The sequence below is a fragment of the Tachypleus tridentatus genome, chromosome 12 (assembly GCF_004210375.1).
Source record: "Tachypleus tridentatus isolate NWPU-2018 chromosome 12, ASM421037v1, whole genome shotgun sequence".
NCBI lineage: Eukaryota > Metazoa > Arthropoda > Merostomata > Xiphosura > Limulidae > Tachypleus > Tachypleus tridentatus.
This window is the reverse complement of record NC_134836.1, coordinates 122,217,170-122,233,209: the sequence shown is the minus strand read 5'-3', so window position 1 is coordinate 122,233,209 and position 16,040 is coordinate 122,217,170. Positions and strand designations below refer to the sequence as shown.

At 32.0% G+C, this 16,040-nt stretch overlaps 1 protein-coding gene across 9 annotated transcripts in view; it reads right to left on the bottom strand.

Moving 5' to 3' along the window:
* The window catches only part of LOC143234558 (growth factor receptor-bound protein 14-like), a 69,434-nt gene that overhangs the window by 16,018 nt on the left and 37,376 nt on the right, over nucleotides 1-16,040 (bottom strand). For 4 of the 9 annotated variants that reach the window (XR_013018708.1, XM_076471997.1, XM_076471996.1 and 1 more), the window contains exon 2: nucleotides 10,001-10,096. Coding sequence is in view for 7 of the 9 variants with exons in the window: in XM_076471997.1 (XP_076328112.1) it covers nucleotides 10,001-10,047 (47 nt within the window). In the remaining 2 variants the exon portion in view is untranslated. Of the gene's footprint in view, nucleotides 1-6,957; nucleotides 7,269-10,000; nucleotides 10,097-11,409; nucleotides 11,787-13,051; nucleotides 14,884-16,040 lie in introns of those variants that run through there. The other 5 variants (XM_076472000.1, XM_076471999.1, XM_076472002.1 and 2 more) reach the window with 5 other exon arrangements.

Genomic DNA, 16,040 nt, shown 5'->3' with positions numbered 1-16,040 from the left:
GTACAGGGTGGCCCATAAGTCCCTACCTATCCATATGTTATTGTTATACTAATGATGAGTTGAAGGCAGCTGTTACTGCAGCATTTGGAACAATAACCCCAGTTATGTTGAGGAAAGTCTCACAGAACATGGCATCACATAATATTATGCAGCAAGAATGAGGGACAGCACACAGATTACTGGATACATAAGATATATGGGTAGAGACTTACGGGCCACCCTGTATATGCAAGACTACTGTCTAGTGAACTCTTTGTAACTACTGCCTTTTGTTATTACTCATTTCATTTGTTTATAAAACAAAGAAGAATTGAATGACAACACAAGTTTTGACCCCTGAATGGATGTTCTTACAATTACTGTAGACTGGCAGTTTCATATACGAATACGCTGCACTGTTGGCCAAAACATTTTGGGTCTGATGCAATGGATGTATCCAGCACAATAAAATATTTCAGCTTCACTAAGTGCTGTAGAGATTATTTTTGATGTTGAATGCCATCATTTTTGGTTATTTAACTGAGTGAAAGAAAAAACCGATACCCATGTAAACACTTTTAATATATGCCATTTCAATATATGTATAAATGAACAACAAATACATACTCAAACATGTTTCTCTCTTTATTCTACACTTACATTCATACCCTTACCTTCAAAACATGAAGTCCCAACTGCATTTGTGAAATTTCCTTACAAAACATGTTCTGGTTTTGTTTTTGGTTTTTTTTACAGATTAACCATTCGGCACTTATAACGATCAACACATCAGTATGAAATTGCAAAAAATGAATATTCCTGCAATGTACTTTTAAAAATAAACATTCTAATACACAATTTTTATTCAACAAATAACCACTGAGGAGACGCAGAGTATGACAGACAGATGTCCGACTATTACATAATTCAAAAGCGATTACCATATATAAACATTTGGATAATACCTCACGAGAGAAATTAACAACTCTCTGATGAAACTGAACTTTAGTTATGTTTTCCTTTTATTTTTTGAAAGTAAAAAGAGAATAGTACAGTAATCTTCCTTGCAGCAAGATGGAGTTGCACACAACAGTTTGTTTTTCCATTCATCTACACGAGTGTTCGATTTCATCCAATTAAAACATTTTCACACAAAATTCAGTTGGAATAATTGAAGAGAGTAACAACATGAAGCACTAATTTTGATAAATTGATTATTTTGATGTAACACTTACAAGACTAATAAATTAAAATGCACAATTTTGAATTAACAGAAATCAGTTGCAAATTATTTTTATTAAGGAGAATAATTAAAAATGGTAATAATAAAAACATTAAAAATTATAATTGTTTACTATTTATGATATCAAACCTATTTGTACTGTAGGGTCAAAGTTATACTGAAACTTTATTTTTAAAAATTCAATAAACTTGGCTTCAAAACATGAATTGTGACTTTATCAAAGTTTTAATATCTTCCTTTTGTAAAGAGACATTAGCAGAAATTTCTAAATTGTCATGGTTTCATACATGAACTTCTTACAATCTAGAATGGCAAACAAATTTTGGAACTTCCACCAGTGGAGATTGTCCCATCTTATTGCTGCTTTGAATGAATTTACATATACCATGTATTCTTATCTGACAGACATGTTTATGACAATAGAAAGAACAATTTTCTAGTTAATAAAATCTAAAAATCGATTATTTTCTTCTGGTGAGCAAGTGTACACAGCTAATTTCAAATCACTTATGAACAATCACTCAGTTCAACTATGAGTAGATAAACAAAATGTCACCTATATAGAGCAGGGTTAGAAACCCAATTAAAATAGTTTGAAGAAATTCTATTCTAGTTACTGAATATATGTTTTGATATATGTATTTGACAAAAAAAAAAAAGTTAATTTTGATTTGAAGTAAGATATTTTTTCCCTCAAAGTTATCACAAGTACATTTGCTTCCAATGTTCCTACAGGGAGCTCCTGTTTGTGATACTTACTATACAAATTAATAACTTTACTATTGCAATTCTACTGATTTGTTGGGAGAATCAGAGCTCCAGTGGTTAGTAACTAGAGAAATATAATAAAAGAAATGGATATCAAAATATCAACAGATAAAATATGAAAAGATAATTACTAATTATACATTCAAGGGGAGAGACTTGAGAGAAATAAGTTCAGTTTTCAACCTTTAGTTTGATATTACACTCACAATTCTGCTACAGGTAGTAACAGACAATATAAAGTTGTATTTAAAAAGCTTGACTGGTTTGCACTAGCCATCCTTAATTTACAAAATAAACTCTAAGGGGAGAGAATGGACCTCATCATTAATTACCAATCACCAACTTTTAGACTACTCTTACCAACAAACAAAATTGTGAGTCAAACACCCTAACCACCCAGCTACGCTGGGTCAAAAAAAAAAGTAATGTTCATTAGAGATTCTATAAATTGTACAACTGAAATATGAAAACTGTAAGGTGATGAAAAGTATTTTTTATTTAAGATGAAAATTAAGAGAAATATTTTGTAGAAATATTTTCAGAAATCCAAATGTGTAATATTTAATAAATAACAGCTTACAAAGTTTTGTGAAAATGCATACAGTAAATGTTGGACTGTATAGCATCATAAGTATGCAGATGTTCAGTCCAGTGAAGTCGATCTGTGCACAAACAGTTTAAAAATACACATCATTTAATTAAATAAATTATATCTTTTGATTGATCCACTCTATGGTATAATTTTGCATTTCCTTTATGTACGCAATGGATACACAGAGCTGTTATTCATAATCATTAGTTTCATGTTAGTAAGTCAACTGGTGACAGTATGATCTAATTACAATCAACAAGTAGATAAGACCTGTATATAATTTATTTCTTTTTAAATTCAAGTGCAATATAGTAATCTTGTGTTACTATAGTAATAAATGAGCTAGTTATCTGATGTTAACAAACAACTGTCATTAACCTAGGCTTACTACAAATATTTATTTTTCTGGTCTTAAAACTTAGATAATAAATTTAAAAATATAATAGAACTGGAAAACCAATAAGCTGGTATTGTTTCTAACAGAGTCCAGCAAAAAGAAAAGGCAAACCACAGACATTATTAATAACAACTTATGGTTGAAAGTAATGTCAACAACACCATATCCAACACATTCAGTACTGGTGAGGCTGTTCCCTGGACTGGTGTCAACCTGTAGACATCTTTACTGGTCCAAATTATCATCCATTACATCTCCGATTATTTCTGAATTAATAATCACATTACTAAAATAATAGATGCTTGTATAAAACTATCTACATTCCAAGTGATATAGACTTATACTTATCATGGACCATAATTTTTAAGATGGACATTTTGCCCATCTGTAGCAATAAAAAAAAAAAGTTTTCAGTCATGTGCAAATTAATATCTCTACAATATAAACAAAAAAGCTATTTCTGTTAATAACACAGACCTGTAAGTTCAAACTTCACAAGTTGTTTTGGTATTAATAAAAATGTTCATAATTCAGCTACAAATATTTCAAAAATAATAATATTTTTTGCTGTCATGTTAAGGAATTTCTTCACATAAAAGGGATTATTACTTAGATAAATAATAAATTATTTTGTTTACCACAACGATTTACTTTTAATCATGTTTGTTGTGCTTGGGTTCTAGAATGACTGATAAAATTTACAACACATATAGTCTAGAGAAATTTATAACCAATGGCTGTCAGTATTTGAAAGGTAACAATATGCGACCCGATTCCAATAAAACTGATTCACTCACATAAAATTACATATGCTGTTTTACGAAAAATCTGTATGTGATGGAGAAAAATGGATATTTTCAGACTCAGGATACAAGAATTACCGTAGAACATGTAAAAATTAAAACAAAGCCATTACATGCCTGTGTAACTAATAAAAATACACAAAATATACATCCAGTATCTTACAACAGTTAACTTTAAAAGAAGCTAATCACAAGTAGTGAAATAATAATAATATATTAATTTGGTTACAGTGAAACTGGAAAGTTAAATGTTTTGACTTTAAGTTCTTCACACAGTAATGTTCATGTCGAATTTAAGTAAGATAAAAGTTAGATGTGAAATTAGGATAAAAGTATTTTATTTAATTAATGTTAAAATTGCTTAAGTTAATTAAAGAGTTATACATGCAAGTTGTCAACAATAAAAACAACTTTGTGATAATTCAAACAATAAAAACAGAAGTTACATTTATTTTGCCCTGGTATGCATTATCCAAAAGCAGTGAAACTGACATGGAAACAATAGAACATGCAGAATGTCATAGTTTCACCTAAGTCTTGTAACAGATTTATCATATATTTATAATTAATATCTGTTTGTTTCAGTTTCATATATACTTAGAAATGCATGCAATTTATACTGTTAAAATGTGCATTACAAAATTCCCACTTATTCACTAAAATTGTAGAAGATTCTTGAATGTAGGAATTAATAATGTATATATTTATGTTAATACCAGCAGTGTTGCCTCAACTGAAACTTCTAGAATCCTGTCTAATAATTATTAGAGGCAGCCATCACAACACTTTGAGAAACAGTTTATATTGTTGGTTTGCTACAATTGGTACACTACAAACCTTGGATAACTGCTTATTATATCACAAAACTATAGATATTCAAACAGGAGTATTTACAGATTTCAAACATTACAAGTCATTTAATTTCATTAGATTAACGTCGGACGTTGTAATACTTTACAACTTCATTGGTAAAGAAAACCACAGATGTGAAGAGCTGGCTAACTAGTTGCCCATTAAGTTGATTGTACCTATATCAATTAGGATCACTTGTCATAAACCATCAATAAACATATCCGTGAAGGTTCAGATTCATTAGAACACTAAATATTATTTGTAAAACCTTTGTATACAAAGCGTTATTGTAAATTGTATTGTTTGTATATTAAAATATATTTGCATTAAGAAAGAAAAATTTTTTGTATCAATATGGTTGTCAAATATCATAAATTTGTTACATCTCTAGGTTCAACTAACTTCTAAATCCAAATTACAATTTAATTCAGTTTTGGGTTATTTGAAATCATAATACATAAAGTAATAAACTGAAGACTTGTTAAAAATGCCATCCCCTCTAAGAAAGTTTGTAATTTTCTACATTTGTTTTTCAAATTAAATAGAAACTTCCATGAACTTCCAAAAGAGGGCCTGTTTACCCCTTCCATCATTATATTCCTTCTGCCAATCAGTTGTCTAGTACTTTGAAATAAAGGTTATAGAGACATCAGTGACCTGTTGTACATTTTATATACCGTTTACTACAGTATAAAATGCTAGAATGATTCATTTTAGTAAATCAATATCATAACATCAGTTAGCCAATCAGTCATGAGCATACAACCAAACTAACACAAGACAACTGGGAAAATTAGGATTGCAATTTCCAATGTACTGCTAATAAATAGCTATTTCAGTTGAGATCATGTGACCTCTATATCAATGTCTTCTCGTATTTGACCAAAATGATGTTCTAAACAAGTAATTAGCCAGTAGCAGTCCATTAAGGGTATTTAAATCTGTTTCCATCACCAATACCCAAGTTTTTGTAAAAGTTTTTATTACAAACTACTTTGAAAATTATGTATAAAAACTCCCTTCTAAAGATGGTTGGAGGCTAACACTTTGTACATATGACAGTTCACATTGCCCAGATGAGTGTCAAATATTTCACAAAACAATTCTATACAACAGACAAAAGTTGTTCCTATCTGTTCATGTCTCTTCAATCTGTTTTGACCATTCCTGACATACAAAAGGTTAGGTTATTGACAGAATGTGTTCACCATCTAAACCTGTGACTGTACAACATTACAAGGAATCTTTCAAATCACACACACACAAAAAGTTCACCCTTTAGTTTACAACCTCCTATAGAATATAAACCTTTAAAATGTATCATCTATCACAACCCTACAAACACACGAAAATAGAAACACAGTAACTTGACAAATGTAGAACAGCACTAGAGACTGAAAACAGCTACCAAAACACAGAAGAGCACCTGTGCCTTCCAGGTGACTGGAAACAGCTGCCAAACATAAGAATGATCAGATATCAACTGTCTCCCAAATGAGAAACAACTGCAAAAAAGACTGAAAACAGCTGTCAAAAGGTAACTTGGCAAGTGACCACAAAGAGGTAACAACCAATTCATGTGGCTATTTTATCTAAAACATTCTATCTTTAAGCATCTTCCCATGTATAACATTAGAATCTTATATTAACCCTGCATCTTCTAATGTTCCAGTAATCATGTAATGTTATTACTTAATTTAGAGAAAAGCATTTGTATTCGGTAAACCTTGTACCATGAATTATTATTTACAAAAGATTCTGCATCTATTGGTCAATATGTTATGTTTACATCTCAAACATTAACCAAAGGTTTGAATCAGAAATTCTACAGATGCCTCAGTATTTCAACCACAATCCTGCAGTTATCTATACACAGAATATTAAGTTAACAAACATCTATCCCTAACACCTGAAAGTGACATCTTTAATATCACATTATAAGTAACAATTTTTTTTAAATTTATCCTTCCAAAATAATTTTATCGACCAAATAACCTTATAGTTTTTTCTCCGATATAAAAACACTACTTTTATGTCTAAATTATAAATACTTCAGCAACGAGGTTTCTATTTATTGCTAAATTTTACCAATAGAATTAAAACATACAATAAAACACGTAGTAATATATAAAAAGTGAGAAAAAATACTATCAACATAGTAAGAAATGACCCGATGAAGCCACAATTTCAATATTCCTTTAAAAATACCCAGGATGCTGCGAACACACACATTTAGACAATTTATCTACTACTAGTATTGCTATAAGACAACAAATAAATTACTGTATGTTAGCTTCGTTAAGCTTGACTTCTCAATAATCACCTATTTTTTCAGTATTTCCGTTTTCCAGAACTCCAACTTGAACATTTGTTGTGTCAGAGCTATATTACGGAATTTAATAAAAAGTGAATTCTTTATACTACAAAGATGTTTACGACATATCAATTAGAGGCCTCTTGACAATAGCAACGCCAAGTGATGCGTCAGTTGGCTCGGAGGCGGCCAGATTTAACAGTAAAAATTATTCCCTAATTTACTGCACGTATAAACAAATACCAGCCATTTTACAAACACATAAGTTGGTTCAAATCGATCATTATATGATGACTACATTAAAAAAACTCACTAATAGCATTTATCATCACGTTTCAAAAAGGAAAAAAAAAACAACAATCGCAACGATCCAACCAATATGGCGTCCTTCTAAGACGAAACTATTCCATGTCATGACGTAGCTTGAAGAAACCATATATTTGTTTACAAAATACATGGATCGCATATTTAAAAAAAATATGCTAATTTTTCTCATCTGTGTTATATATCCATCCACCTATATTTTACGTAGTTGCATAATTGCAATCGCAAAACAAACAACGAAAAACACTCATTTCAAAACAACCATTTAAAAAATTTTTATTTAACTATTTTTGCACATTTGTAGCAAACTAGTGTATTTTTATTCATTTCTTCGTGATTTATAGAACCGATTTTCTTAAACGTATGAATAATTAACATGATAGTCATTTAACATGACAACACACGCGATGTTTCAATTTCTAAACACGCTGCATTTACATTAAAATACAAGCATTACTTATTCAAATATAAATAGGATAGTAAATTTAATTTCAACCTAACGTACTACGAATTACAAATTTGTCACTTTTCAAGAACACCACCAGATGACAACAGTACAGTATTATAGTACGAGTAATGTAGCACTACAGTTTGTTTGTTTGTTTGTTTGTTTGTTTTGGAATTTCGCACAAAGCTACTCGAGGGCTATCTGTGCTAGCCGTCCCTAATTTAGCAGTGTAAGACTAGAGGGAAGACAGCTAGTCATCACCACCCACCGCCAACTCTTGGGCTACTCTTTTACCAACGAATAGTGGGATTGACCGTCACATTATACGCCCCCACGGCTGGGAGGGCGAGCATGTTTAGCGCGACGCGGGCGCGAACCCGCGACCCTCGGATTACGAGTCGCACGCCTTACGCGCTTGGCCATGCCAGGCCTACAGTTTTGTTAAACGCGTTGATTAAATTTTTTAATGTGCGTTTACACCTTACATGTTTATTTTAAATTTGTGAAAATCTCTCATCTTTAGTCTTAAATCCATACGATAAACTAATCGAATTTCCTGAAAACATTCATAATATTCTGTTGTTCTCACAAGTCAAATTATTACATGTTATGTTTTGGTTTTTTTGCAATAATAGTCTTAAGTAGACCGGTGAATAGGGTTACTCATGTTGTCTACCAAGTTAGATTTTGTACCTCAATACCAATTTCAAGGTTCTGAAATATATTTTTTATTTCAAGTGGGTTTCTCGTCATCAAGTTACATTTTTTTCCCCTATGTATGCAACTGGCTTGTTTGAAAGTGAAATTAACAACCACATAGAACGCACGGTATATTTAATATTTCAATATAATACTGCAATCATAACAAAGTTCTTAACTTATTTGCAAATATTTGTAGCTGTATTTAAGACATTACTCAAAAGTAATAAGTGAATAAAATGATAAAATGCCACAGAAAAAAATAAATTATCTGTCTTATAACTCACGATACATCGAACTGAACTTTAGCTTTTCCCAAAGTATACAACATATATGAGCGACCCACACCGACCATAGCAGCTATCTCCCTATTTTACAAACCTAACGAGTAATCGTTCGGATTTTTGCGTAAATATGTTTGTTTCTTTATACGTATTACGAAGTTCCGTTTTTTATGTTAGTACCTTGGAAAAAAAATGGGTAAAATTGTGATAAGACGGCTGATAACCGTATTACAAAAGTTACTAGGTACAGATTGTATCTTTCACTGTATAAAAATAATTATATACATTTTACTATATACTAGGATAATGTATAAAAAAAAAAAAATTAGTGATAGTTTAGAGACCACCACCGATGACGAGAGTATTGCAAATAGCAAAAGAAAAAGTGATAAGGAAGCCAAAATATACAGAAAATATTATTTCAAACATTGCTTCTTAACAAGTGTCAGAATGTAAAAAATTGTCTTTATTAATAGTGTTCATAGCACGAGTACTCGCTAAAAAGAAATTTGGTACAATGTTGAAAACTGTCAAAACACCTGTTTCTTTAAAACGTGTATCTGCGAGTACATTTCACGAGCCCTCCTTGTTAAACTGTTTCAAGTCACGAAAATATATATCTTCTCTTTAGCTGAATTGACATAGATGTAATAAGCTGTTTTTTGTAACTTCTGTCTCTCTCTCTCTCTCTCTCTCTCTCTCTAATGACGATCCACCAAGCCTTATTATTTTGAAACTTATGGTAATAATAATGTAAACAAGTGTTTTTTTTTCCGTAATTTCTTTCAAATGACGATCCACCATTAAATCCATGTAGTATATTCACCAAACGTTAATATTTTGAAACTTATGATAATCACTTTAATAGGTTGCTTATTAAGTTGTACTTGATATCCCCCCCCCAGTGGCTCTGCGGTATGTCTGCGGACTTACAAGGCCAAAACCCGGGCTTCTATACCCGTAATGGGCAGAGCACACGTAGCCCATTGTGAAGCTTTGTGCTTAATTAAAAAAAACAACTATACTTGATAAAAACACATTTTACAAATAATATCAAACATGACAACAAACGGTGTTTTATAACAGCAACAAACAGTCATTTTTTTGTTAAATACATTAAAATATAATTTTTTTTTTTTTATATCAAGTTTCTCCTAACCAACTAACGGAAGATGTATTTGTTTACAAAGAAGTACTCTTATATAACTCCAAAAATAACTGGATTTTATCATCAGCAACATATTTGTGGAAACACTACGTTTAGAGCATATGACAACGAAATTCAAGTTTTACTCACATTGTGGGTGGTCCCAGAAATGAAGGCGACAAATGCAGACAATTCATAGTTTCATAGATGATTTTTTCCTTCCACTTTCACAAGCTTTCTTACAAACTACACAGAAACATACAAACAAATAATGAAAAACATGCTAGTAACAACATCCGTAAATAAGTAAAAACTATATAGAAGAAATGCACAATTAAAACAAAACTCCTATTGGGATAAATGTAATAGTTAAAAGAAAAACAATTATAAGAGAATCAATCGTTTTTAAGAGTATCTGTGCATGTACTGTCTTTTTTATATTTATTAAGTATTTTATTATTTTTAAAGAAAATAAATAGTTGTTATTATAAGAAAAATATTGTCTTTATCATTATACTTGATTATCTGATAATACGTATTACTATTAGGCCTACTACATGTTTAATCCAGGTCTTTACAGACTTTTTTAAATATTAAATAAAAATGTAAAATAGTATTCCAACCACACTATATTTGTTATATCCATTACCAACAATGCGTTATACACTTTAGTCTTGAAAATCCCTAAGCCTCTGAATTAGAAATGAAAAATGCAATAGGCCTACAAATAATGTCTTATGCCAAGTATAATTATAAATATTAAGACAAATAGTAGTTCACGTCTTATAGATAATATTCAAGGTAAGCCCAAAATTTTGTAGTACGTAATACAGCGGCCCAAGATTTTATAGTGCCAAATATAAAAGTCATCTCGTTGTCCTTCGATTGAACCCTTTCCGAAAATCATTTTACTATTTTTTAGCAGTTTTATTCTACTTACTAACTGTACAGTAACCTGAACGTGATTTAACACTCATTTCTTTAAGAAATAATCATTATTTTTACGTTCAAAAATTACAGTTTATGAACTTAAACTCGGGTTAACCGATGAACAAACTACAATCAGGCTAAAATAGAAAAAAAATACAATCAACGTATTAAACTTAAATGATATGACATTATACATTTTGACTATTACTAATAAAAATTAAAATAACGATTAACTTAGAATTATAAATATGTAAAAACGGCTCCTCTACGTAAAATATTTTCTCAACCCAAACGAGCCGTTTTTACATATACATTTCTCTTCAAGTGGGTTTTCTCGACACCGCTAACTTAGAACCAAATGTAGTAAGAAAACAAATAAATAAATTTGAAACACTTAATAAATTGAAACTGAGAACAAAAATCCGGATGGCTATGAAACCATAAATATGATCCCATCAAAATACTTGTCATACTAAATGTAAACAATACTCAAAATGCATCTAGGCCTACACTATAATCGGTCCAATGTTTATATATAATTTGACGTAGGCTTAAGTCCTAAATCACAGTTTGTATTAACGATCAGCGAGTAACTAGCTGGTAAAAGAAATTAGTGGCTGCTCAGTTACCTTCCTTTTGTTTTATTTTTTTGATAATGTACAAGCATAAATTGGGAATCATCTCCAGAAACACTACTGTTAAATTTTGTAGTCACACACGTTTTGCTAACATTGACACTAACAACGTCATCGCCCAGTCACACACTCATAGGCCGAAATACGTGAACAGCGACGAGTACTCCACGTATGCTCATTAGAGCCTGGAACGTCCCTATGTGACGTTGCACACTCCCTCAACGATTGTTAGTAAAAGTACCAATCACAAACAAGATAATAGTCTGCGATTGGCCAATCTCTGGAAGACTCAGCAGAAATACAGAAGGAAGTAGAGAAATAAGAGTTGTTTACAACTTGCCCGAGCATCTCATGTTCCTGGGTACACTGTAAAAAATCTCCACATTTAGTCGGTGCACCACACTGAATACAATCGCGACACTTATCAGTGCTCTGCGCAGCACAAAACTTGGCCTAGTGCCAACATTTCTCCACTAAAAGAAATTAGAGAGAAAGTTCACAATTTAACATTCAGTTATACATTTATATTTATGTCAAAAACTGCTGAACATTTTAAAACACTTTGTGTAATTTCCCACACCTAGTGATAAACTAGAAGGTTAAGACGCTAAAAATATTTCCAGCAAGTCCAAAAGACAATTCTTTCCAGCCAACCACCATTTATATAATTTGTTTGTAATATTTATAATTATGCGACACGATTAACAGTATTGTCAATTTTTATTTATTTATGAGATAGGGGTTTCCAACTAACATCAGAAAATAAAAGTTGTTAGAAATAACGTGAGGCACATGGAAACAGAGATAAAAACATACAATGATGAAAACAAAGCTAACTCAATCTCCAGACATACGAACAGAGACAGCAAGTTTGAAATGTATAAACACACAACTACTTGTATTTCATGGCTAGACAAATTAAAAGAAAATGAGATATGAATTTTTCGATCATACAATTGTTTAAAAAAATCGCTTTAAAAATGTCTTAAAACAAGGGACCTCTTTCTTTCTTTTCGAAAATTTCGGGCTAAAACAATCAATCACTTTCAGAGATATATCACTTTAATACCATCTTTACCAAACTTATTTAAGTGTAGAGTTTCAACGGTAAATATGATAATTTACCTGTGCAACACCATATTATTATTAACAAGGCAATATTTCTATCACTACAATATTAACCCACTTCAAGTAACAATATTATTACTGTCTTAACAGTTTCACGAGCAACTAACTTCTACATACAGTTCAGTATTGTCACATTCTAATACGACAATTGGGCGGACGTTTACACTTGTCTTAGTACAGCTGTCAATACAGAACGATATTTCTACCACAGTAGAGTGACTGACCTGTCGCTTCCACTTATGTATTATACAATAAACACAAGATTAAACCATTATCTGTGCTATTCACTTAAAAATATCTCCCTGTTGTGTATCAAGACGTTATGACTGTACCTGGTATCGATCCCTCGCCAGAGAAGCCTAAAGTTAAAAGAACAAGCGACTATTATAGTCTTCATTATAGATTATGGTATGTTGCAGTGTTACAACATCACAGTAGGCCTTGCAATAATTTAAGTCTCAAAATATTCTAGCGAGATAATACACAATAGTTTGTTGTTTAAACATACCTTGTTTGTCGTACACCACTAGTGATGAAAGCTCTCATTAGGGGGGCTGAGCTAAGCCTTAATTTGATGACCTCAACGATAAGACGTAACAATGCATATAGCACATTTTTGAACTTCCTAGTTGCTTTGCGCCATAAAATGCCGAACCCACCCTAGTGAAACTACTACAGAAGAAATAGTGATCACTAAATTGATTCTGGTATTGTGAAAAGACCCCTTCGGCAGCAGCGTACAACGAACCGCCACCGGGAACCCACAATAAGTCGGAACAGAAGGATACGGTTTAAATTAGTAGTTTTATTGTGATGTACAGCGTTATAGAAGGTGCAACTCCATTAGTCAACAAATCCTACTTGACTGTAAGGACGCTTAAGCAAACAAGTATTTTGCACGAGTATAATATTAGAGGCAAATGATGCTCAGTGTCTAATTACTATGTACGAACCATTGAGAAATCTGACCTGTGAACTCTTCTCGGTTATACGTTTAAAAATAATTAGTTTAACTTGTTCTTTAATGTTAACGAAAAATGGTTACAACCTCTAAGAAAACGATTGGATGTTTAACTCATATGCATACGACAAATTAAAACTGACCAATCACAGCATACATTGACTATGAGTATCTTAATACTATTAAAATAACTTAGAACTGTTTCTAAACTACAAATGCAGTTGGTTCCTCTTAACAAGACATACCGAGAACAATACAAGCACGAGTCTACTTTACCAGACCCGGAATTATTTACCCAGTCAGGAATACAACTGGTTATAGAAGTTTATCTATTGAGACACTTCGCAAATTTAGACTGTGGGTCAGACATTTACAACACGGTACAATACAATGTCCGTATTCGAACATTGACCACATATTATATAACATTCCAAGACTTTCCACACAGTTTAAGGCTTTTACAACTGCATACATGTGCCTATGATATGCTGTTATTGTATCTTTTACTTACAGTTCCACCACACCGACATCAATCCTTCTCGTGGCCTTAGTTAATAAAATGTGATAACAATTTCATAACCTACTTACTTGACACAATAATACCACAGATAAGCTTTAAAACAAGGGTATTACAACATGCCAGTAAACGTTAAAATGTTACTTTTTGTATATAATATATCAAATATGTAATATAAAGACTTGTTTTGTGGTAACGCTCCATTCCTATCAAAACTATGACATGATATAAATAATACGTTTGTCTGTCCGGAATTATTCTCGGAAATGAATCTGTCACACGCTACGAGTCTCATATCGTTAGAAAGATCTTTGTCGGGAAAGTCTGTGGAATTGATACTTTGAAAAGTTCGATTACAAACAAACAGTAAGGTACATAATGACACAATGTCGTTCGTATCACGCGACGACTAGCTTCACTTCCAGTTTTGGTTGGAATTATTTGGATCTTATTTCACACAACCTACACAAGATGGGTGTTTTACCCCTAGAAGTAAATAAGACGTTTACACACATTTGACTGGAATCAGGTCTAGTTCATTACGACGAGCAGGTTTAGAGCGGTCTGAAGCTGCTATTGCATTGCGAACTTAGAATGCCACTCTCTTCACTGGGATGTACGTGACACGTTCTGGTAACGGAAATTGACTAACGGGATTAGACTGTAGGTTCAGTTGACTTCAGCACCAATCAACGTGGGATGTTTGTGAGAGGTAAAAGTCTGGGGAAAGATATACCAATCCACTAAGTGACCCCACAAACTGGAATGGCCTAGCCTGACAACAACACAAAAACCACCCCAATACTCCATTCTGCAGTGAAACTTTACGAATTATAAAACATGTAAGACATGTTTACTTACTACAATAACTAAATTTAAATAGCCAATAACTTACACATTTCAGATCACGTGACTAATTATGAAGTGGACGATATCATATATTATTGAGGGGGGGGTGACTGGTATTATCTTACAACGACAGTTTGCCTTCTTTGTCGCTAAAATATTATAATTTTCCCTCCACCTATATTTTTCCCCTGTGAGGTGTGTTTATCTAATCCTCTTGTTACAATAAAGAGGACGCCACCGTCATCCACAATTTGTTTCTTCAAATAACTAATTATTTCATTTTAGATTTTTAAAATCCAAACATTATTCGTTTAAACATTTTTATGAAGATTATGAATTCGGAAGGCAGTAATTTCCTCCCCTAAAATATGGCTAAATCTACATAAATATGACACTATTAATAATTAGTTCGTATTCAAATTTCACACATTGAAAACTTCCAAAAAACGCCACTAGGCGACGTGTTGTCTACAAACATCTCTGAGCATGTATAAATATTATTTGTGTATGAACTAAAACTTAATATATCTATTAGCCCGAAGAACACTAGTCTTTTGACTTAGATCTATCCTAATTTAAGCAAACAAAATAAACATACAAATTCGATAAACGTGTGTTGTGTTTGCACGCGCGTGTGTTAGTCATATACAATCTTAAAAGCTGCCGCCTGTCCAGCAATATCCGGGTGTATTTATGCACCTAGCTTTATATGCATCATCCAACCATCTTGGGTTACATCATGATTTTAAATATTAACATCACAAAACAGAAAATTAGCTATATCATGCGTCATAGTACTTAAGTAGCACTACTATAGTCCCCAGTCTACAAATACTTGAAACTTGTTTTTCGTCACCAGGATCGCTGTTTTCGTTCATGGTAAACTGATGACGTTCGTACTTTAAACTGCTGATTACGAAATAAATAAAATATGCCATAAATCACATTTATACAAACACTCGTTAGTACAAAGTATCTTTTGATACGTAAAATGCTGCCGAGTTGGAATGTAACACGTAAAACCATAAAGACCAACATGACATCATTTTAGAATGTTAACAATTGATGAAGATAAATATATATATACAGATATATTCAGGAAGTGAAAGAGACTTTTTACCGGAAGGCATTAAAAATCAGTGAAAGTCCGAATGAGTTAGCAGTTTTAAA